The 21,684-nt window shown below is 38.8% G+C and overlaps 3 protein-coding genes across 3 annotated transcripts; 1 reads left to right on the forward strand and 2 right to left on the reverse strand.

The window, feature by feature from the left end:
• Nucleotides 1–202: 202 nt before the first annotated feature.
• On the forward strand, nt 203–1,603 carry LOC307000521 (uncharacterized protein; the record flags this gene model as incomplete). The annotated part of the gene is made up of 6 exons (XM_079616164.1): nt 203–487; nt 585–626; nt 825–896; nt 1,014–1,210; nt 1,305–1,464; nt 1,584–1,603. Exons 1-6 carry the CDS (start codon nt 343–345, stop codon nt 1,601–1,603), a joined length of 636 nt encoding a protein of 211 aa, XP_079472290.1. The 5' UTR covers nt 203–342.
• A 7,422-nt stretch (nt 1,604–9,025) lies between these two features.
• On the reverse strand, nt 9,026–12,319 carry LOC307000266 (uncharacterized protein). The gene is made up of 13 exons (XM_079615701.1): nt 12,228–12,319; nt 12,037–12,148; nt 11,813–11,926; nt 11,677–11,727; nt 11,558–11,584; nt 11,315–11,395; nt 11,197–11,214; nt 11,051–11,119; nt 10,598–10,654; nt 10,066–10,283; nt 9,821–9,980; nt 9,478–9,587; nt 9,026–9,152 (listed from the first exon to the last, which is right to left on the reverse strand). Exons 2-13 carry the CDS (start codon nt 12,107–12,109, stop codon nt 9,114–9,116), a joined length of 1,017 nt encoding a protein of 338 aa, XP_079471827.1. The 5' UTR covers nt 12,110–12,148; nt 12,228–12,319; the 3' UTR covers nt 9,026–9,113.
• A 293-nt stretch (nt 12,320–12,612) lies between these two features.
• On the reverse strand, nt 12,613–16,456 carry LOC307000265 (uncharacterized protein). Its single transcript, XM_079615700.1, has 3 exons — nt 15,634–16,456; nt 14,588–14,622; nt 12,613–14,483 (listed from the first exon to the last, which is right to left on the reverse strand). Exons 2-3 carry the CDS (start codon nt 14,600–14,602, stop codon nt 12,621–12,623), a joined length of 1,878 nt encoding a protein of 625 aa, XP_079471826.1. The 5' UTR covers nt 14,603–14,622; nt 15,634–16,456; the 3' UTR covers nt 12,613–12,620.
• Nucleotides 16,457–21,684: the final 5,228 nt, after the last annotated feature.

The raw sequence follows: 21,684 nt of genomic DNA on the forward strand, positions 1-21,684 counted from the left end.
GTTGTTTTGTATTATTTATTATATATTGTTTTTCTCCCTTCCCAATTCCTAGAAACCCTGTTTTTGTCAGGAAATGTTGTATTCACACAATAGTGGTGTGGAAAACTATTAAACTCACATCTATTTTCTTCTTCCATTGCAGCTTTCGGTGATTGCAGATTTCCGTGATTTCTGATTTCAGTGAAGATTGACCATGTTTTTCAGGTAAGCATGTTTTTAAAAAAGTGATAGTATTAAATTTAATATACAAATATTGTTATTGGGGGACTGTAAACTATTCTGTTTTTAGAACTTGACAATCCCCTAACTTACACCTTTCCAGAAACATATCAATTGGCTACCATGTCTCTTGTGTATCTTGGTAATATGTATCATCTAGATTTGTCCCATGGACCACCAGAGGTGCCACTTACACGGAAATCTTCTGCAGGACCAACACTCCCTCCACCTCCCATCTGCATCTTTCCGCAGACAAACACTAGGAACAGTAAGTAAACAATTGTTGCATAAGCTTTGTCAAGTTGTGCGGATCTATATTAAAATATACCTTATGTTGAGTTGACATTTTTTATTTAATTACACAGACCTTGATCCAGTTAGTCCTATTCAGCCTGAGATGCCTGATGGTATGATTATATTTTTATTGTTGGTTTAATGACTTTGAAAATCTTGTTTATTTGTAAGTGTTACAGTTATCAACATGGTGACACACAATAAATGTAGCCTGGTGATTTGAACTTTGGTAGTTCTTGTTTTATAACATGCTTGATTTAAACTAAGTGTTGTTTAATCGCTTGCATTTTGTATTGCATATGTGCACACAGAACCTGTTAGCTGCTCCTCAAGTGTGTCAGACTCTATCTCCGCCTTAACCCAAACGGTTACAGTAATACAAGGTATGTTAATTTTTATTGTGGGTAAATTTCAGTAATGTAATAACTGCAATGTGTTATCTTTGCACGTTTCTGACCTTCATTTTAATGTATTTGAAACATTTTGTGTTTCTGAAACAGAGACACTTAAGGCAATATTGACCCGCCAGGATGTGATGGCAAAAAACATCCAGGAGATCCTCCTCCGGTTAAACCAGACTGGAGGGGCTAGCCTGGGTCCGGAGACCCCAATAGAAATTGATGTGGCCCAGTCTTTGGAAGAACTTGCTGTCTTAGAGGCAAAACTGAAAGAGCTTCCGGACTACAAGAAGAGATTGGTGGGTAATGGTTTAAACATAAAGCTATGTTTTATGTAGAGCTGAATATTTACCGCATTACTGATTTTAAATTTTCTGTATTACCTCTGTGTAGACACACCATCTCAGTCTGATTGGTGGAGCCAACCCGGGAGAAGCTACAAGGCGTATTATGAGGGCTGTAGCTTCTAGCAGTGTCTGGAAGAACTACAGCCTTCACGGGAAGAAGGGGAAAAAAACGTTGCTGCATACAGCAGTGTACCAGGTTATCAAATGTGAGTTTAATATAAGTGTTACTTTTGGTAATAATTGTATGGATGTTCCACAACACAAATGCATTTATGCTTGTCTAAACAGTTTCTGCTTTACAATTGGTTCATGTTTCAAAATATAGCTTGCTATTTTCAAATCTAAAAGACAATATAAATATTAAATGCCCTTCTGCTTCATTTAATTTATATTTCAAATGAGTCCACCACTTGTTTTGTAAAACATATTGTAATTACACAAAAAATTTCTATTTTTTTATTCTACACAACAGGGGCTATCATGCTGAGTCGCTCCGGCCTACAGGACAAAGCTGTGGAGGAACTCGTCACAAATGTTTTAAAACATGCGCCAGCCCACAGTAAACTACAGGTACAAATATACACTTCTTGTGAGCATTTCACTTAAAGGACTGTGGCAATTGACTCTTACTTGTAGGGATGGGCCGATACCACTTTCTGGAATGAGTAGCAGTATTTAGTATTTCATTTTTTGTACTTGCCGATACATACAGTTTACCGATACAAGTACTTTTAATAACTGTGCCAAATGTCACTCATCAAGCTAAAATTTGATCTCCTTAGATGTTGATCAACCAATTTCAACCAATTAAAATCTAGAAAGGTAAATGCTCCAACATTCAAAAGAACATCAAGAATGCATAATTTATATATTTATTATAGTTTGTCTCCTTCCCTAACTAGAAAGACAGAAACACGTTTGTGAAAAGCCAATGTATGGGCTGTATGTTTGTGTTTGCATTTGTACTCTACATTGCAGACATTTTTTTGTAAAATGAGAATGTCTGAAGTGAATTTATTCGAAGAGGGATAATGAAATATTCCATAAAATATTCAGTTAAGATCATGTTATTGTAATCAGTACACAATTTTAGCTGTTCTGTCACTGTTTTTTAACAAAATATACATAGGCTACATCACATTTCATACCATGAAAGAGAAAGTAGATTGCCGTTCTCACTAACGCAAAAGTCTATGCATAATGCTGGATACAGCTACGTCCATATTGAAACAGTTACGTGAATCAGACTTACCAGTTCGTTTTGTTGTTCCAATCGTTAAATTGTTGAGCAATACTTCTGTTTCCTATATATCTATATTTGTTGTACAGTAGGCTACTATTCCCCCTCTGGCACTTAAAGAAAACAACTATACGTTGCACAGCATAACGCTTTTAAATGTGGTGGAAGTATCGTCTTGTAGTATTGGGGCTGTTTTCACAAGTACGAGTACTTAAGCCAAGCATCAGGCCCGATACTGGTATCGGCCAATCCCTAGTTACTTGGTATAGTTACTCTTACAAAATGGTTAACACTTACTTCCTTGGTTGACATTAAATCTTGAAGGTCTGTTCACTGAATTTATTTAAATTGTTTCTCTAGGTGCAGTCAGTCCCAGAAGTGGCGGTCCCACAAGAGAATAACCAGCAATTCAGTGACACAGATTAAGATTCAGATGAAGACCTTTTTAAAGTTTTTGCATAGTGTTTTTTTTTTTTGGCTTTAATGTATAGTTGTCATTTTTTTCACCATTTGTTATTATAGTGTCTGTTAAATTCTGTTCAATAAAATCTGCAAATACACTTCAGTTCTTTCAATTAGTCTACAATGTTTTTTTAACATGTGTTTACATTAGTGAATGTTTAAACATGTTTTTACCAATTCAATTGTTTGAGTAAAATGTCAAGATTTGAACAGTAATGCTAGTTGAAACAACAAACTTCTGAAGTTCTGAACAAGAACCACAATTATAGATGTTGCTGTGACAGTAGGTAAATGCTAGTATAAATGGATGTCAATAAATCCACTGCAGAATGAATATGAATATATGAAAAAGTCATCAAATGACCAATCGGCGACCTTAATAACGTCGTCGCAACGTACTGGCTACGTACTGGGTACGTCACAGCAACGTCATCCAAAAGACGAATCGGCGACCAAAATTAAATAACGTTTAACTTACGTCCTGAAGACGTTGTCACGACGTCGGTTGGCGACGTCGTAGCGACCTCTTTTGGTGTTTCACTTTGACGGTTGTGGCGACGTCATATGCTAACGTAAGCGTGACTAAAAATGACCAGCACGTGACGTCGTCACAACGTCATATTGTTTGCTGGGCAGTACTCACAAAGGTAAAACGATCAAGATTAACTTAAAAAAATTGCCCGGAGTTCTCCTTTAACTGATTGAAGGTCTACTCTAGGCCTATAGCACATCACGTGACAGACAGTGTTTAATCACCATAGAAACCATTTTCATAGAAAGCAATGAAACGCAAAGCCTCCGTGGAGATACCAGATATAATGCAGTGACTGAACTTGAGCTAATCTGATTAATTTCGACAAACAGAAAATACATTATATCAAACATTATTTGGACAGCGTATTGACGACTACTTACCAACGTGAAGCACACGTGAACTGATACCAAATATCGCGATGTGTTCGGAATGAGACTTCTTCAGCGCGATTTCCTACTGATAAAATATAATTTTTTTTAAATATCAATAAACAGCAAAGCAATCCAGCTTCCCTGGCAATAAGACAGAAATAATATAATTAAAATAAATACATAAACCATGATAAGATCTTGTGAATAAATGTTGATTAAACAGCTTCTCTGCTGCAGCCCGATAGGCAGAAAGAATCGTTCTGTGATCACGAAAGATGCTTCCCATTGAAATACATTAGTTTAAAAAACGTGCTGATATCACGAAAATAACGAAATAAACGTGGCCGTGTCACAAATCAATAGATTAAATTACGTGACCATATCACGAACTGCCGTGAGACTGGGTTGGGTGTATAGGTTTAAGAGTGGGTTAAGGTGTAAGGGAAGGGTCAACAGTGTAATTACAAATGCAATTACATAAATTAATTACAGCTGTAATTACATGCAGGTATTTTAAAAATATAAGTACAATGTAAAAACATCCGGGGACTTTCACTCCCTTTCCACGGAAGAAAAGCAGCAGTCTACTGTTTTCCCGGAGCTAAGGTACTGGACATAAACACAAAACTCTCTGACGTGCTTGGAAAACATGCAAATGCGAACACCGTGATAGTGCACATTGGCAATGACACTTCATGTCGTGAATCTGAGACTTTAAAGGAACATTTTAAAGCGCTGCTCATCTCCCTTACTATTACTGGGAAAAATATAGCTATCTCAGGTCCACTGCCTACCTATAAAAGGGGTATTGAAAAATGTAGTTGTCTGCTTTCCTTGAACTCGTGGTTAAAAACTACATGTGAAAATTTCAAGGTGATGTGTATAGACAATTTTTATTTGTTTTTGGGCCGCTTTTTAGGTGGGATGGCCTGTGAAGCAGTCGATTCTGTTCCCTACCGGAATTCCTGTTCCCCCTCAACAGCGCATGCGTAGCAGATGCATCAACGCACAGCTGGTTGTACGGAAAGCGAAAAAGGCCAAAAGCATTGGCGCGACATTTAATTGTCTTTCTGCACTGCAGCACAATAAAATGGTTCCCACAATCCAGTAATATTTCTGTGAATTTAATTAATCTTGCACTGGTTCATAGTTGTATTATGTCTGAATATATTCAGTTGAATTGTGCCCATACAAATTGCCTTATCTGTCCATGTTTATTTTATGTCCAAACGTATGCCTCATATTATTGTCTTATTATTATTATTTATAAAGATTGCAAAACGTCAGAGATGACAGGTTTATGATATACAACTTTGTAAATAGTATACAAAATGTATTAACAATATGTCAAATGTCACCAATCTACACAAGTTCCTCATGTTATTGTCACAAGGGAAACACATTTTCAGTTGACACCTTTTATGTTCCCTGTATGAAATAAAAATAAATAAATATGAATAAAACCATATATTGCTATTATTACTGATTAGCAATAATATACCCCTAATCAAGTTGTCTGGATATTTGTGCATGTTACTTAGACAATATATCGACCCATCCCAACAAAAAAAACATTCTGCTTGACTCAATTGGAGAGTCAAACATCAAGAAGAAAAAGTGTTTGGAGACAACAAGGTACACCACAATCATATGTAGTGTTATTGTGTAATATTGTATGCTTGAAATAACCTATGCTATCTTGTTTGTAGAGCCCTGATGATGGCAAAGGGTCGGCCCTATTTCAGTTTTAAACTGGGTGTGTGAAAGATAGCCTCACTCACTTCAGAGGGATGCTATATCATATGGTGTGTTCGCTTTGAAGGTGTGTGATTATTATAAAGTATTAAATACTAAATGTTCATTAAAATGGGATGATGCAGTTAATTTTTCTTGTTACTTCCTCAGTTAGCAGAACACTTTCTGAAAAATACCACAATTGACTTCTCCAATGAGCTACAAGACATAATAGTAGACATAATTCAGAACGGAGATTGCTTTAACTCTGCTCCGCCAATCTGGTATGGCTTTATAAACCTGATTGATTCTGATTATTTTTGATGTGCATCACTTTCATTGGTGTTGTACTGTACCTCATAGATGACCTAAGTGACCTGTGCCACTTTTGTGGAGAGGCAGAAACTTTTGATGACTCTAAAGGAGAGGCAGAAACATTTCATGACCCTACAGATGCTCTTTGGGTAACTATGGCTGAGCATTTTTGGTTGGTGTAGCATACACAAAGTAATAATCATGAATGAACCATTGCTTTAAAACCCTTTTTTTTTTTTTTTTGTTACTCTTATATACTCTTATATATATAAAAAAAATGTATAGATTGCCTGTGAAGACTGTGGGCGATGGTTCCACTTAAAGTGTGTGGGCAATCCATCCACGGAGGATGAATACAAATGTGCTTCTTGCAATAAATAAATAAACTATGAAGCTATTGTTTTTGGAGTTTGTTTATTTCCCCCTTCATTTTCACTTTGGTTAAACCTACTCGAAAATCAGTCTTTCAAAACAAGTATTATTTCTTTTATAAAATGTGACATTAAAAGCACCTGTGAAGTGATTGTGGTTCAAATAGTCTTCTGCTAGAGACTTAATCAAAGCCTTAATAAACATTACATTGAAATCGTTAATAAAGTTTTACATTTGAAAAGAAATAAAGCTGGATTTAATTGACAGATGGGGAAAAACTCGCTTCTAATAATAATAAAATAAAATAAAAAAACACTTCAGTTTCGGAAAAAAATACAATGTTTTTTTAACCTTTTGGCTTCCCGTACATCCAGTTGTGCTTCTTGCTCATATTCAGGTCTGATGGTACGTATGGTACGTATGGTAACTCGGCAACTACGCATGATTTGTAGTATGATTGCGTAAAGGGAACAGGAATTCCGAAAGGGAACAGAATCGACTGCTTCACCTGCACCCAAATCACAGGGGCTCCAACATGCTTTCACATCATATCAAACAACATATTTTAACATGACTACCTATCCCATCATGCACTTCTGCTGATTTAATATCAGCTCGTCACACTATTGCTAAGAAAAACACAGTGGGAATAAATATGAACAATTTACAGAAAATTCCCACGTCCGGCAAATTAATATGTCTCTTTTTAATGTAAGGGCATTGACAAACAAATCATTTTGTATCAATGTACATCAGTTATTACAACTTGGACGGTCTTTTTCTTACTGAGACATGGCTTGGCACAGATGCACCGGCCACACTGATTGAGGCCTGTCCACCCGGCTTTACTTAGCCTATTAATTTTCAACTAGAAAGGGAAAAAGAGGTGGGGGGACTGCAGCAATCTATAGAGAAAAAAAACTTCTGTTGTTGATCTGGCATTATCTGATAACTTTTGCGTTTTCTTTAATATTATTGATCATTCGGTGCTTTACACAAATTAACATATTGTTAAAAAACTTTTCATTACAAGTAGAACATTTGAATTTTTGAAGTAGAAAATATCACAATGCATTATAAGACTTATGGAAATAATATTTTACCATCATCCTGTGATGTCTTAGTTGATGAGTTTAATAATAAATTGAGAGCAGCTCTTGATGCAGTTGCTCCACTTAAAACAAAAAAGGACACTAATAAAAAGGTGATTCCTTGGAAGACAAATTTGACCATGGAACTTAAAAGAAACTGTAGAAGTGCGGAACAAAGATGGCGTAAAACTAAACTAGAAATAGGCTACATCTTAATATATTTACTGAGAATCTTTAAAACTATAACAAAGAAGTTCAAAAACACGGCAATATTATTTTTCAAAACTTATATAAATGAAAATATTAATAACCCACGATTTTTATTAGTACTATAGATTCACTAATAAATCACAAAATTGATTGCAATTCTGCATTGCAAGCTCCAAATGTGAAGAGTTTGCTGTGTCGTGAGTCTGGTAGCCTTCTCTGTCTCCCTCTTCCGGTTGTACTCGCACACACTCTCATGTACACACACACCATAGACAGTAGACACACACACACACACATACTTCACGCACCTGTTTCTAATCGCTACTCTGTATCACGCTCATTCTCACACCTGTTCTCTCTTCCTTCTAATTATTTGTGCTACTTCTAGCGTCCCTTTTTCTCTGCTGTTTGCCAGATTATTTCGTACCCAGACGTATGCGTGTGATTTCTATTACCTGCTGTTCCTGTCCTGTCCTGTCCTGTCCTGTCCTGTCCTGTCCTGTCCTGTCCTGTCCTGTCCTGTCCTGTCCTGTCCTGTCCTGTCCTGTCCTGTCCTGTCCGAGACCGTCAATCTTCCAACCTGGCTCAGGTCTGTCTCCGTTTGCTTGTGATTAACCTTATGCTCTACACTCTGTCCAGCATGCCCGCTGCTGACAAGCATCCAGAGCGTTCATCTCACCAACCTGATTCCGCTCAAGAGATCAGTGGATAGAGCCCGCCGGGTCCCGTCCTCGGACTGTTTGCTGTTGCCCTTTTCTAAAGAAGAGACCTTCTGCCTTTTGTTTTGAGCGTCGTCATTGACGACTGGATTTATGTTTTTTGTCTGAAGAAGGAATTACTTTTGTTTGGACTTATCTCTCTCACACCATTAAAAGAGACTGTTATTTGCATCTTCGCTTTTGGGTCTGATCTTTCCTTATAACATGCTGGCTACTTCAGATAAAGTTATAAATATTAGATCAGAAATCTACTCCGTAAACAAAAACAAAAACAAGATCTCTATGCTCCCTCCTACTTAGCGCACAGAATACTATCCAACTAGAAAGGTTTACTTTGGTTGATGTTGACACCCTAAGAAAGGTAACAAAAAAACGTCCCCTGAACGTCCCCTGAACGTCCACCGCGAACGTCCCCTGGACGTCTTCGTGTAGGGTTCTTTAAACGTTCTCAGGACGTCGCGAGGGACGTTCGCGGGACGTTCGCAGGACGTCGCGGGGGACGTTCACGGGACGTTCAGAAAACATTCGGGGACCTTTACAGAACGTTCACTAGAAGTCCTTTTACCTTCCTTTAATAGTGTGAGTATTAGTCTGATAACACAAAATTTAACTACACAAGGAACACACAACAAAGAATATCAGGAAACAAAATACTTTTATTTTCATAAACAAAAAAGTGCGCTGTGTGTGTGTCTGTGTGTGTCTCTCTCTGTGTGTGTGTGTGTGTGTGTGTGTGTGTGTGTGTGTGTCTGTGTGCGCGCGCGTGCGTGCGTGTCCAGTTGCCAGGTTTCCAGCTGAAACGCGCGTTACTCCTCCACATCTGATTCCACCCGTAAGCTTGGAACCTGAAAACAAAGTAACAAAATTTAATCCTTTAGGTTTTATCTTAAATACAGCTATTTTTTATTTTAATATAGGCTATTATAATATTAACATTAAAACATTAACATTATTAGACACATGACAATTCAAAGTGTGTGTGTGTGTGTGCGCGCGCGCGCAAGAGTAAGTGAGCGACTGTATTTGTGTGTGTGTCTGTGAGTGCGTGAGTGAGTGAGCAAGAGAGGGAGTGTGTGTGTGTGTGTGTGTGTGTGTGTGTGTGTGTGTGTGTGTGTGTGTGTGTACGTGCGCGAGCCAGATTGAGTGAGTTTTTGGTCAAAATCCTCTTACCTGAACATTTTTCTTTGCTTTCTCACGATGTGGAGCATGCTTAAGGGTAACGGCTATCATATCTTCCACATTTTGGGTCTTGTGGTGTGGGTACACCTTACTGCAGGCACCTTCAAATAATACATATTTCACAGTAATTATAACTAGATCACCGACAAATGTAGAAAGTACTATTCCAGATAGTATTAAATATCTATAATGTTCTCATAACAGACCATTACTACTAACATTTATATGCTGAGTTTGAATGAACATTTCAATCAAAGAGAATGAATCTATCACATTCCAATGCACTTTTTGCAACCTTGGAGACAGGACCTCATGAGTAATGTTTGTAGCTTACGTATTATCACATCATTGATCAGCAGATGCTGAAATGCCCGTTTTCCTTTTCTCCCTTTGTAGCTGTATTCAGCCCAAAGGGAATTATCTCCGATTTTCTTCAGCATTCTTCTAATGCCATCCCCCAAACTGCCTGCACTCTGGAGACAAAGATATCGAATCTGCAAAACAAACAATCAGTTATCAAAGAACAGTGGCAATAAATTGCATAGCATAACATAAAACAGCATTTGTTTCTGCACATACAATCTTCTTGCGAAAATCAACAGCTGTCAGCTTTTCGCACAGCTCTTCCAATTCCTCCACTGACTTGCATGGCTCCTCTAGCACCTCGAATAGGTCCGAGGCAGAGGTGCTTGGCTGGCTCACAGACTGTATCCCAATGGCTGATTTTATGTCGGCATGGATTTGGTCGAGTTTCAGGAGTATTCTTCTCTCCAAACCTTCAAAGAGCTGAGAGATTTCTGTGAAAACATTGTCAAAACATTGCCTCTCTCTCTCTGATTGTTTTCTCAATTTTAGCAATTATAGCCATTCAGCATAATTAAAATCTATCAATTTTAACATTTATTTAATAAACAATCTTCAAATAAACCTATTGTAATCAAAATATGTCCTTCAAAATATTATATATAGCAAATGGCAAAAAGACAGATTGAACAGAGCTGATTAAAAATGTATAAGTTAAATTTATAATTAAATAAAGTGTGACTGTTAGAATCACAATGCTTGCACGTACTGTATCTGCAGGTCATGTGTATAAATTCTTTCTTCTTACCTTGAATCTGTTGGCTTGTAGAACTGGACTGTGGTTGGAGTGTTGAAGTAGATGGAACTGTAACCACATCAATCAAAACGGTCAAAAAGTTACAATGAGGAAGTTTTCCTGCACACCTAGGCTGCCTTTATTTGATCAATATGAAAGTTGAAACTGGTATAATGTGAAATATTACTCCATTTTTTTGTACTTTTTTTCTATTTTATTTTATTTTCAAATGTAATTCATTTAGGCCTATGTGATGGCAAAGCTGAATTAGTACAGTCTTCATGATCCTTCAGAAATAATTCTAATATGCTGATTTGCTGCTCAAGAAGCATTTATTTTTATTATAAATGTTGTAAACAGTTTTGTTGCTATTTTATTTAATTTGGTTTTAAAAAAGTCCCAACCTTAAACTTCTTTCTATAACTACTCAGTTGAAAAATGTAAACTCAAAAAATTAGTACTCACAAGAAGGAGCATTGGGCAACATCAAACAAGATTGTTTTTGTTTTTTTCTTTTTGGCTGCAGCTCCTCATCTAAGGTAAGAAAAGAACTGAGTAAAAAATACATAATATTGATTAAACCTATAAAAACTAAATTACAGTGGTCTTACCTTCATCAGTCCCCTCAGCTGAAAAACAAAACCAAAAAACAAAACAGTGACAGCAATCATGTAAGCTATATTGACTTCTCTTTATATATTTTTTAAAAGTGACTAATTTTCTACTTACTCTCAAGTGTAGTTTCTGCTAATCTCGATCTGTTTTTTGGTTTGGTTTTGTTTTTCTTTGCTTGTAAGCTGGCAATGTCATCTTCCAGGTCAAATGGAATAGTGAAAATAAAGAATTATGTTATAGAAGCAAATACAAATGTAATCATGTCTTGAATCATTCATTCTCCTTTTAAAAATCTTAACCTCACTGATATTTAAAACCCATTTTTTTGGTATGGGCAGTTGGGCACAATGAATTCACCTTGAGATGACCCACCATTCTCATGAACTGCAAAACAAAATTTGATTAAACATTAATAGAGAACACAAATTTTGGCTTTTCATAATCATTCTTATTTCAGTTATAGTTTATATACTTACAGCTTTGAGTCTGTTTTGCCCATCCGGGCTGGCTGGGCAAGACTTCTTCCTCTGCAAAAAACAAATGTTAAAATATTACCTTTCAATATAAAGTAGGGAAGATCTTTAACCTATTTATTATAACATATCTAAATACCTCTAAATCGTCTTGGGGGAATTACTTTTCTCCCCCTATTATCATCATCAGAGTCCTCAACATGCGATGTTTCGAGTGCCTTTCTTGCCCGAAATCTTGCCAGATCATAATCATCTGCTCACAAAGCAACATAACATATTATAGAAATATTTGCCAGTGTTTTTTGTTTTTGTTTTTTTGTCTTGATTAAAAAGTATGTAATGTATTATTTTTGCATACTTTACCTGTGTCAGAAAATATTCTGACTTGATGTTTCGACCATAGCTTCTTGTCTGGTATGGCACATTTTTTTACCATAGTTCCAGCTTTCAAGTGAGGCCAGTAGCAATACAATACCTTTCAGACATATAGATGTATTTGTTTTCATTTGCACATTTACAATAAACCTGCTTAATATATATGGACTAAGTCTTACCTCATTGTTCAACTCCAACCAGCTGGATGGAGCCACCTCAACTTCATTGTGCTCAGTAAAATGCAGCACAACATAGCGCAAATAATCCTGTATTAAACAGAAAAGTTCAATTTGTTTTACAAATATAATTGTTGAAATGTTTATAATTAGCTATTAATAGATCCATAGGACATGCTCTAACCTCATGAATAAATTATGATTATGGCTGTTTTGTATCAAATCCATTTGTTGTTTTTGTTCCTCCTCCTTGTTTTCTTAAGTTCGAGACATTCTCATTTAGTTTTTGTAGTTAGAAAGTTATTCTCCAGATAGGCTTGAGTCTTGTGATATATTTGCTGATTTAATGCTCTGTGTCTTTAAACTAATAAATAACTATGTACATCTGGCAACAGCCTACAAAGTATGAAGGATGGACACGACAATTCTGATTCCACCATGTTTTTCCACCATGAATGCCCTCCTCTCAAGTGCCTTTCTGTCAAGGCAACGCATTTGTGAGTGCCTAATGCTAGCAACATATGCTCCATAAAGACGGGAATCACATGGCGTCATCAGATATGGCTGTAGATTGGTGAACACTCTGCATAACATTGTGTTTTCCAGCCCTTCTGACACCACCTCACAACATTCTTCAGGGCTTAAAACAAACACATTGTTTGGGCCTTTCAATGACACCACTTTTTCCTTGTTTGTTAGCTTCAGTTTTGATGTTTCCTCCAGACGATTTGCTACTTGAGTTAGGACATTTTTTCCAGAGCGGACCATGTTCTTAATCTGATGTAGATAGCTCTCAAATTTAAACGCACTGCAGTTATCAAGGCAGCCAAAGTTTTGAGCATCTTCTGAAAGGTGCAGCAATGAATGGACGTTGTACACTAAAAATGTCTCTCCATATATCTCCCGTCCTTTCTCCACAAAGTATTGCAGTAGTTGGCTGGCATAAGGCCCTTGTGCCTTTGTAAGTTCTGGACTCACTAAGATGCACAGAGCAGTGCTAAAACACAAGAAGTGTTCGTACAGTTGTCCTTGTAGTGCTCCCTTCAGAACTATCTTCCCTGTGTATAATGCAAACTGTCTGAATTCGGTTGCTTTCCAACGCTCAACTTCTTGCAACCCCCTTGGCTTTCTGGCAAAGCAGTCAGGAATTGTTTTCTTCAGTGTCACCAGCCTATTGCTTACACGAGCCACGTCTCCTGATGACATGCGGTACTCTGATCTACCTCTTGTCCACAATAGCAGCAACTTTTTCATGACCCCAAGGCAGCTCTGGTGCATGTAGTCTATGGGGAAGGATTTGATCATGTCAATTGGGAGGACAGAGAAAGGTGAAATCTTCTCCTCTTGATGGTGTTCTGGTTGCCAACACTCCCTGAATGATTGGTCTGTCCTCAAGGTCAGATTGTCAACATCAGGATACGTCACCCGACCATCCCAGGATCCCTTCTGGGTGCATCTGTCGCACCCATAGTATCCAGAAAACTGCTTGACACACTTGACCATGGCTTTGGCTGGAGCATCGCAGGTAACACATCTCAGTTGGATGTTTAAATGCTTGCCTTCCCAGGTCAGACCATTCTGCATTAGTTCTGCCAATTCCTGAACTGTGTCACTTACAAAGTCTTGTGTTTTTGGTTTGGATGCAGCAGTGGTGAGGCAGAGGGGGAAGACACATACTGGTGACAAATTAATGGAACAAAGAACTGGCCAGAGGGACAAGTTTGAACTTTTGAATAATGGAAGTCCATCAACGTTTAAGGAGAGGTCAAGTGACTGCAGATGGTCTGTCACAGCTGCAGGATATCTGCTCAGATGATTTGAGAGCTGATCTGCCACACTAAACTGTACACTCTTGACACCATCTTTGATAGTAAGTTCATAATGGTTCTCATTTCCGAAGAGTGTCCTTGCAGTATGGGGGAGTTCTGCATGTCCATGTATTTTGAGGATGTTTAACAGAGCATCCACAGCATTATGTTTCACTTGAAACATACATGCCCATTTTGAAAGTTCTTCTCTGAGAGTGGTTGTATCTTGTTCGCTCTCAGAACTTGATAGGGCTGGATCTGTAAACATGCAAAGATTTTCCTCCTCAAAGAGCTGGTTGTGACTGTCACTTTCAGCAATGCTGGCCATCTCAATTGAACTGATCGTTTCCTTGTTGGCTGCTGCCTTTTGTGCCCTTGACACTCTAGCCCAGATTTTATTGTACTGCCTCTTACGCTCTGTGGATGTCATCCACCTACTGTACTGGTGTCTCTGCCAAATAATTCAATAAATTAAGTTTTTAAATATATTTCCAGATTTAATCAGTTTTTCCCTCAAACTATCAACCATATAACTTAATTTGGTACCGAACTTACCTTTTTGGAGGACATATTTGCCAGAAGTACAAAGGCTGAGAAAACAGAAATAAACAAACAAATAAATAAATATATATATTTATATATAATAGAATGTTAAATGTAGAATGTAAAAACTGTTGGATGTTTACCTACTAAACATATTACTTAATATTGTTTATATCAAACTTAATAAGTGTTATTTTTTGTGACGTATATAGAACTTAAAGTCGTGCATGGTTTTGTTTTCAGGTAAACAATTTGTAAATTGTTCATAGTTTGATTGTTTTATGTTTAAAAGTATTAATTAAATATAACCTACATTTAAATGTAATTATCCTAATTTAATTAATTTATATGTATAGGCTATAAAGATTTTAAAAATAATTCCAAAAAGATATTATTTATACATGAATTCAGACTAAATCAATGGTCTGCACAGTAGCCTATACAGCTGTGACTTTAGGAATAAGTTCATGAAGTGATCCACATCTTTCTACAAACACGGGAGGTGAATTATTATTCTGATTTGGACCAAAAGCTACTTGCACTGGCGCACCTAATGTTTTTAAGGTTAAATAACCTAATGTTTTCCACTTAAATAACTTATTTTCAGTGTGTTTGCACCATAGACTGTAAAAACAGGATACAACCCTAGACAGATATAACTTTCATTTTAATTAAACTCCAATACAATAGGTGGCGGCATGCATTTAGTGTGCTGCCCGCCAGGAAACCCACTGGTGATGAAAAGGAAGTACATATCCGCACACACAGCACGGCAGGCGGACGTGTCGCTGGAAGACTGCGGGTAAGATTTGTTCCTCCTAATTTAAACGTTAAAATGTGTTTAATCGTGACTACAGTAACTTTGCTTTTCTATTATACAATAATATTTTGACAGATTGACGTTGATTTGATCGTCATGAGCAAATCGCTCGCGCTAGAAATGTAAGTTAGTAACGTTAACAGTTAGCTATCTCGCGCACTGTTCACGCAGCGTAACGTTATATTATAACCGTTATAACTTATGTATGAAAGGTTCATATATTAATAGATGTACTTACCACAAATATAACAATGTCCAGTTGTCGCGAAGAAAGTGGTGTAATGGACCTGCGACGTAACGTTATACACGCTAAAATACACTAATACGATAACTAACGCTATCCTTATAAGTTATAACCTAACGTTACGATATGAACGCGAACACTTATAAAAATCAAACAAATAAGTATAGATACAAAACTCGTATAACGTTAAACTAACTAATCCTATACACTAACACGTATGAACAGTATATTTACACACAACGTTAATTACGTAAGCTACGAAATCTACAAACCTATCTAACTTATCAAACTGTACACTATAACTAATATAAATACGATATATGGTAACTATAACTTAACCTACGACGAAAACTAAACGAATCAACTAACTTATCTAACAATTAAGTACAAAATACACGAAATATATATGAATAAATACGAAAATCAATAGGAGCTTGTCTATTTCCACCACGTCTTCAACCAACAGACGTTAATTCCGTTATGTCAGTTATATCTCTCGTTTGAATTCCACAAATTCAAATATATTTTATTCCCTCTCTAAGTCAGGACCTAATGCTAATACACATAACAACGAGATATGATTTCATCTTTCCTGTTACAACACAATTAGTTTCCTTTCTACATATTAGACAGGCAGAATTAGATTTAATGTGTTCATATTAATTGTCATAATTGACAGCAGCTTAGCTTTTGATTTGGCTTAATTTTAATTGTGATAATTCAGCAAAGTGTAACCAGTGTGGGTTTTTTTCTTTTAAAGGGAAGCTTGTTGCTGTCTGTTTATTCCAGACTCAACCTTTTTGTGAACACATGCTGAATACCGTCATAATAATGGAGGATTGTTTGTTTAGAGAGAGCATTGCACTTAACCTAACAAGAATTGATGCTTATTAGGGCCCAAGCCTTGAAAAGGCGAAGGCCCTATTGTTTTTCTTAGGATTATTATTAGGGCCCAAGCCTTGAAAAGGCGAAGGCCCTATTGTTTTCCTTCGGATTATTAGGGCCCAAGCCTTGAAAAGGCGAAGGCCCTATTGTTTTCCAAAGGATTATTCTTTATTCTTTATAATTATTATTTTACTACCTTTTGGGCACTTTTGGGGGCCTTAACGTGCTCAAAAACTCTTGAAACTTTGCACAAATGTCAGAACCTGCGGCCATTAGAGCCGGACTGAAGCTGGTACCCGGGCGTGGCAGGGGGGCTCGACAGCGCCCCCTGGAACGCGGTCCGAAAACTTGGTCCATAAATCAAACACGCTTGCGTGTAATAATATGAAACTCGGTACACTTATAGATCTCATCGGTTCATATATCCTTCGTGCTCTGACTTTTTACCCCAGCCCAAAAGGAAGTCGGCTATTTGGCGTAGTTTAAAAAACACATGCAATGGAATTTAAAATACTCCTCCTAGAAAATTCAACCAATCACCACGAAACTCGGTGTGCATGAAGTCAAGACATGGAGGATGAAAAATTGCGAGGGGATTTTTGATATCTCGAACGGTTTGGCCGTGGCGAGGAAACGAATTTATGGCGAATATTGGAAACAGGAAGTGTGTTATAACATCCTCATACATTAACTGATCTTGATGAAACTTCAGCAGTGTGTTCGCTGTAAGAGGCCGATCACATGGATGTGACTATTGTGAGTCAAAGTTATAGCGCCACCAACTGGCAGCAGGAAGTGTGTCACTTTCAAAATGCTTTGAAATCACCCTCTTATTTTTACCGATTTGCTTCAAACTTCATCTGTATAATGTAAACACACGGCAGATGTGGACCTGTGAAAGGATTATTGATATCTTAAATACTGTTGCCATGGCAACGCATCAAACTTTAATATTCTTTTTTAAAGTTTTTGAGACTCTTAGCATACTTGAAATTGCATGAAACTCGACAGACACTTTACATTTATTGCCTAGTACACTTATGCAAAGTTTCAGAAACGGGCGTGGTAAGGGGCTCAGTAGCGCCACCTTTAGTCAAAAATGGGGTATTAGTTTTACCTACAGTAACAAAAATCGGTATTTATATTTATCTCCCCGAGCCGGACAACTTTCTAATTTACAGTCATTAGCTCCGACCAACAGGAAGTCATTAATTTTGGTTTGAATGTGATTTGATGGGAATTTTGCCAGTCTCTCTCAGTGTCTGTGTGTGTAAGAGAGGAGGGGGGCTTTATTTTAACCCTTTCTCTACTGTGTGGGACTTCTCGGGCACTTTTGGGGCCCTTAACGTGCTCGAAAACTCTTGAAACTTTGCACACAGGTCAGAACCCCTGGCCATCAGGGCCGGGCTAAAGCTGGTACCTGGGCGTGGCATGGGGGCTCGACAGCGCCCCCTGGAATGGGATTCGAACACTTATTCATGCAAGCGTGTTTGATATATGGACAAGTATGAAACTCGGTACACATATAGATCTGATCGGGCCGAACAACTTTCGTGCTCTAAGTTTTACGCCAGTCCAACAGGAAGTCGGCTATTATGGGTTGTATGAAAACGCATGCCCCTGGAATTTGATATACTCCTCCAAGAAAAATTATCCTATCGCCACCAAACTCGGTCAGCATGAAGTAAAGACATTTAGGACGCTAAATTGCGGACGGATTTTTGATATCTCGAATGGTTTGGCCGTGGCGAGGAAACGAAGTTATGGCGAGAAAAGAAAAACACAATGTGTTATAACGTCTTCATACATTTATTGATCTTGATGAAACTTCAGCAGTGTGTTTGTTGTAAGAGGGCGATCACATGGATGTGACTATTGTGAGTCAAAGTTATAGCGCCACCAACTGGTAGCAGGAAGTGTGTTACTTTCAAGATACTTTTGACTAAAGTGGTGGGGTTATTTTTACCTACAGTCACAAAACTCGGTCTGTATATTGTGCTTATCGATCCGGACAACTTTCTCATTTACAGTCATTAGCTCCGACCAACAGGAAGTCAGATATTTTGGTTTGAATGTGGTTTTGTCTCTCTCTGACAGAGTTCCCCCTGCCATTCTCTCTGTGTGTGTGTGTGGGGGGGGGGGGGGGGGGGGGGGGGGGGGGGGGGAGGCCACACATACAGACAGCCCCCCCTTTTCTGTGTGTGTTTGGAGGGGAGCAGAAAGACTCACACTGATACAAGCTCTAAAGCAGACTTCTTCTCGACAGTCAAAGCGGGGTTACGTTATTGCCTGTCGTGCACAGGAACCCGAAAGGCAACGGGGTGGCGGCTTTTTATATATATATATATATAAATATAGCTGCAAGCAGCGATGGAGGGCCCAAGCCGGTGGCACCGCCACCCTGGTGCCTTATATATATATATAAAAAGCCGCCACCCCCGTTGCCTTTCGGGTTCCTGTGCACGACAGGCAATAACGTAACCCCGCTTTGACTGTCGAGAAGAAGTCTGCTTTAGAGCTTGTATCAGTGTGAGTCTTTCTGCTCCCCTCCAAACACACACAGAAAAGGGGGGGCTGTCTGTATGTGTGGCCTCCCTCCCTCCCCCCCCCCCCCCCCCCCCCCACACACACACACAGAGAGAATGGCAGGGGGAACTCTGTCAGAGAGAGACAAAACCACATTCAAACCAAAATATCTGACTTCCTGTTGGTCGGAGCTAATGACTGTAAATGAGAAAGTTGTCCGGATCGATAAGCACAATATACAGACCGAGTTTTGTGACTGTAGGTAAAAATAACCCCACCACTTTAGTCAAAAGTATCTTGAAAGTAACACACTTCCTGCTACCAGTTGGTGGCGCTATAACTTTGACTCACAATAGTCACATCCATGTGATCGCCCTCTTGGAGGAATATATATCTTGAAACTTTGTACACAGGTCAGAACCTGCGGCCATCAGGGTTGGCCTGAAGCTGGTACCCGGGCGTGGCAGGGGGGCTCGGCAGCGCCCCCTGGAATGGGATTCAAAAACATGTCCATATCTCAAACACGCTTGCATGTAATAATATGAAACTCGGTACACATATAGATCTCATCGGGCCGAACAACTTTCGTGCTCTAAGTTTTACGCCAGTCCAACAGGAAGTCGGCTATTATGGGCTGTATGGAAACGCATGTTCTGGCATTTGAAACACTTCTCCCAGAGAATTCATCCGATGACCACGAAACTCGGTGTGCATGAAGTCAAGACATGGAGGATGCTAAATTGCGGACGGATTTTTGATATCTCGAACGGTTTGGCCGTGGCGAGGAAACGAATTTATGATTAAAAAAGGATGCATAAAGTGTGTTATAACTTAGTTATAGTTTTACCTACAGTTACAAAACTCAGCGTGTATATTGATCTTATCAAGCCGAACAACTTTCTAATTTACAGTCATTAGCTCTGACCAACAGAAAGTCAGATATTGTGGTTTGAATGTGAATTGTGTCTCTCTCTGTCTCTCTGCCATTCTGTGTGTGTGTGTCTGTCTGTGTGGGGTGGGGAGGGGAGGGGGGGATCTCTGTATGTGTGTGTGTGTGTGTGTGTGTGAGGAGGGGGGCTAGTTTAGTTTAACCCTTTCTCTGCTGTGTGCAAAATCTCGGGCACTTTTGGGGCCCTTAACGTGCTCGAAAACTCTTGAAATTGGGATTGGGATTCAAACACTTGTCCGTATATCAAACACGCTTGCATGTAATAATATGAAACTCGGTACACATTTAGATCTCATCGGGCCGAACAACTTTCGTGCTCTAAGTTTTACGCCAGCCCAACAGGAAGTCGGCTATTGTGGGTGGTATGAAAACGCATGCCCCTGGAATTTGAAACACTCTTTCTGGAAAATTCATCCAATCGCAACCAAACTCAGTCAGCCTGACGACAAGACATTGAGGATACTAAATTGCTGACGGATTTTTGATATCTCGAACAGTTTGGCCGTGGCGAGGAAACGAAATTATGGCGAGAAAAGAGAAACACGATGTGTTATAACGTCTTCATACATTTATTGATCTTGATGAAACTTCAGTAGCGTGTTTGTTGTAAGAGAGCGATCACATGGATGTAACTAATGTGAGTCCCCCCCCTTTTCTGTGTGTGTTTGGAGGGGAGCAGAAAGACTCACACTGATACAAGCTCTAAAGCAGACTTCTTCTCGACAGTCAAAGCGGGGTTACGTTATTGCTCGTCGTGCACAGGAACCCGAAAGGCAACGGGGTGGCGGCTTTTTATATATATATATATATATATATATATATATATATATATATATATATATAAATAAATATAGCTGCAAGCAGCGATGGAGGGCCCAAGCCGGTGGCAGCGCCAGCCCGGTGCCTTTAGTGTAACTAAAGGCACCAGGGTGGCGGTGCCACCGGCTTGGGCCCGTAATCGCTGCTTGCAGCTATATTTTTAGGGCCCGAGCACCGATGGTGTGAGGACCCTCTTGGAATTGCTCTGTTTATTATTATTAGGGCCCGAGCACCGATGGTGCGAGGACACTATTGGAATTGCTCTGTTTATTATTAGGGCCCGAGCACCGATGGTGCGAGGACACTATTGGAATTGCTCTGTTTATTAGGGCCCGAGCACCGATGGTGCGAGGACACTATTGGAATTGCTCTGTTTATTATTATTATTATTATTATTTTCCGCATTTAATCGCATTTTTGAGGGCCTAAACATGCACGAAAACTCACGAAAATTTGCACACGCGTCAGAACTGGCGAAAATTGACATCTGATATGCGTTTCAGAATTGGGCGGGGTAAAATGGCTCGATAGCGCCACCTATAAAGGTTCAACGGAGTGCGCCTCCCGCTACGTTTCACGTATGTGTACGAAATTCGGTACATACATGTAATGACCCAATACCTACAAAAAAGTCTCTTGGAGCATAGCCTTAAACACAACAGGAAGTCAGCCATTTTGAACTTCCTCTCTGATTTTTGTGCAGTTTTTGCCATTTTCAGGCCTCGTACTTTAACGAACTCCTCCTACAGTTTTAATCTGATTATCTTCAAATTTGGTGAGTGTAATCTTAAGGCCTTTGCGACGTTAAATTGCGAAGATCTAGAGTTTTCGTCGAAGGGCGTGTCCTCGGCGGCCTGACAAATTTT

Source organism: Phoxinus phoxinus (genome assembly GCF_949152265.1).
Source record: "Phoxinus phoxinus genome assembly, chromosome: 6".
Taxonomy (NCBI): Eukaryota; Metazoa; Chordata; class Actinopteri; order Cypriniformes; family Leuciscidae; genus Phoxinus; species Phoxinus phoxinus.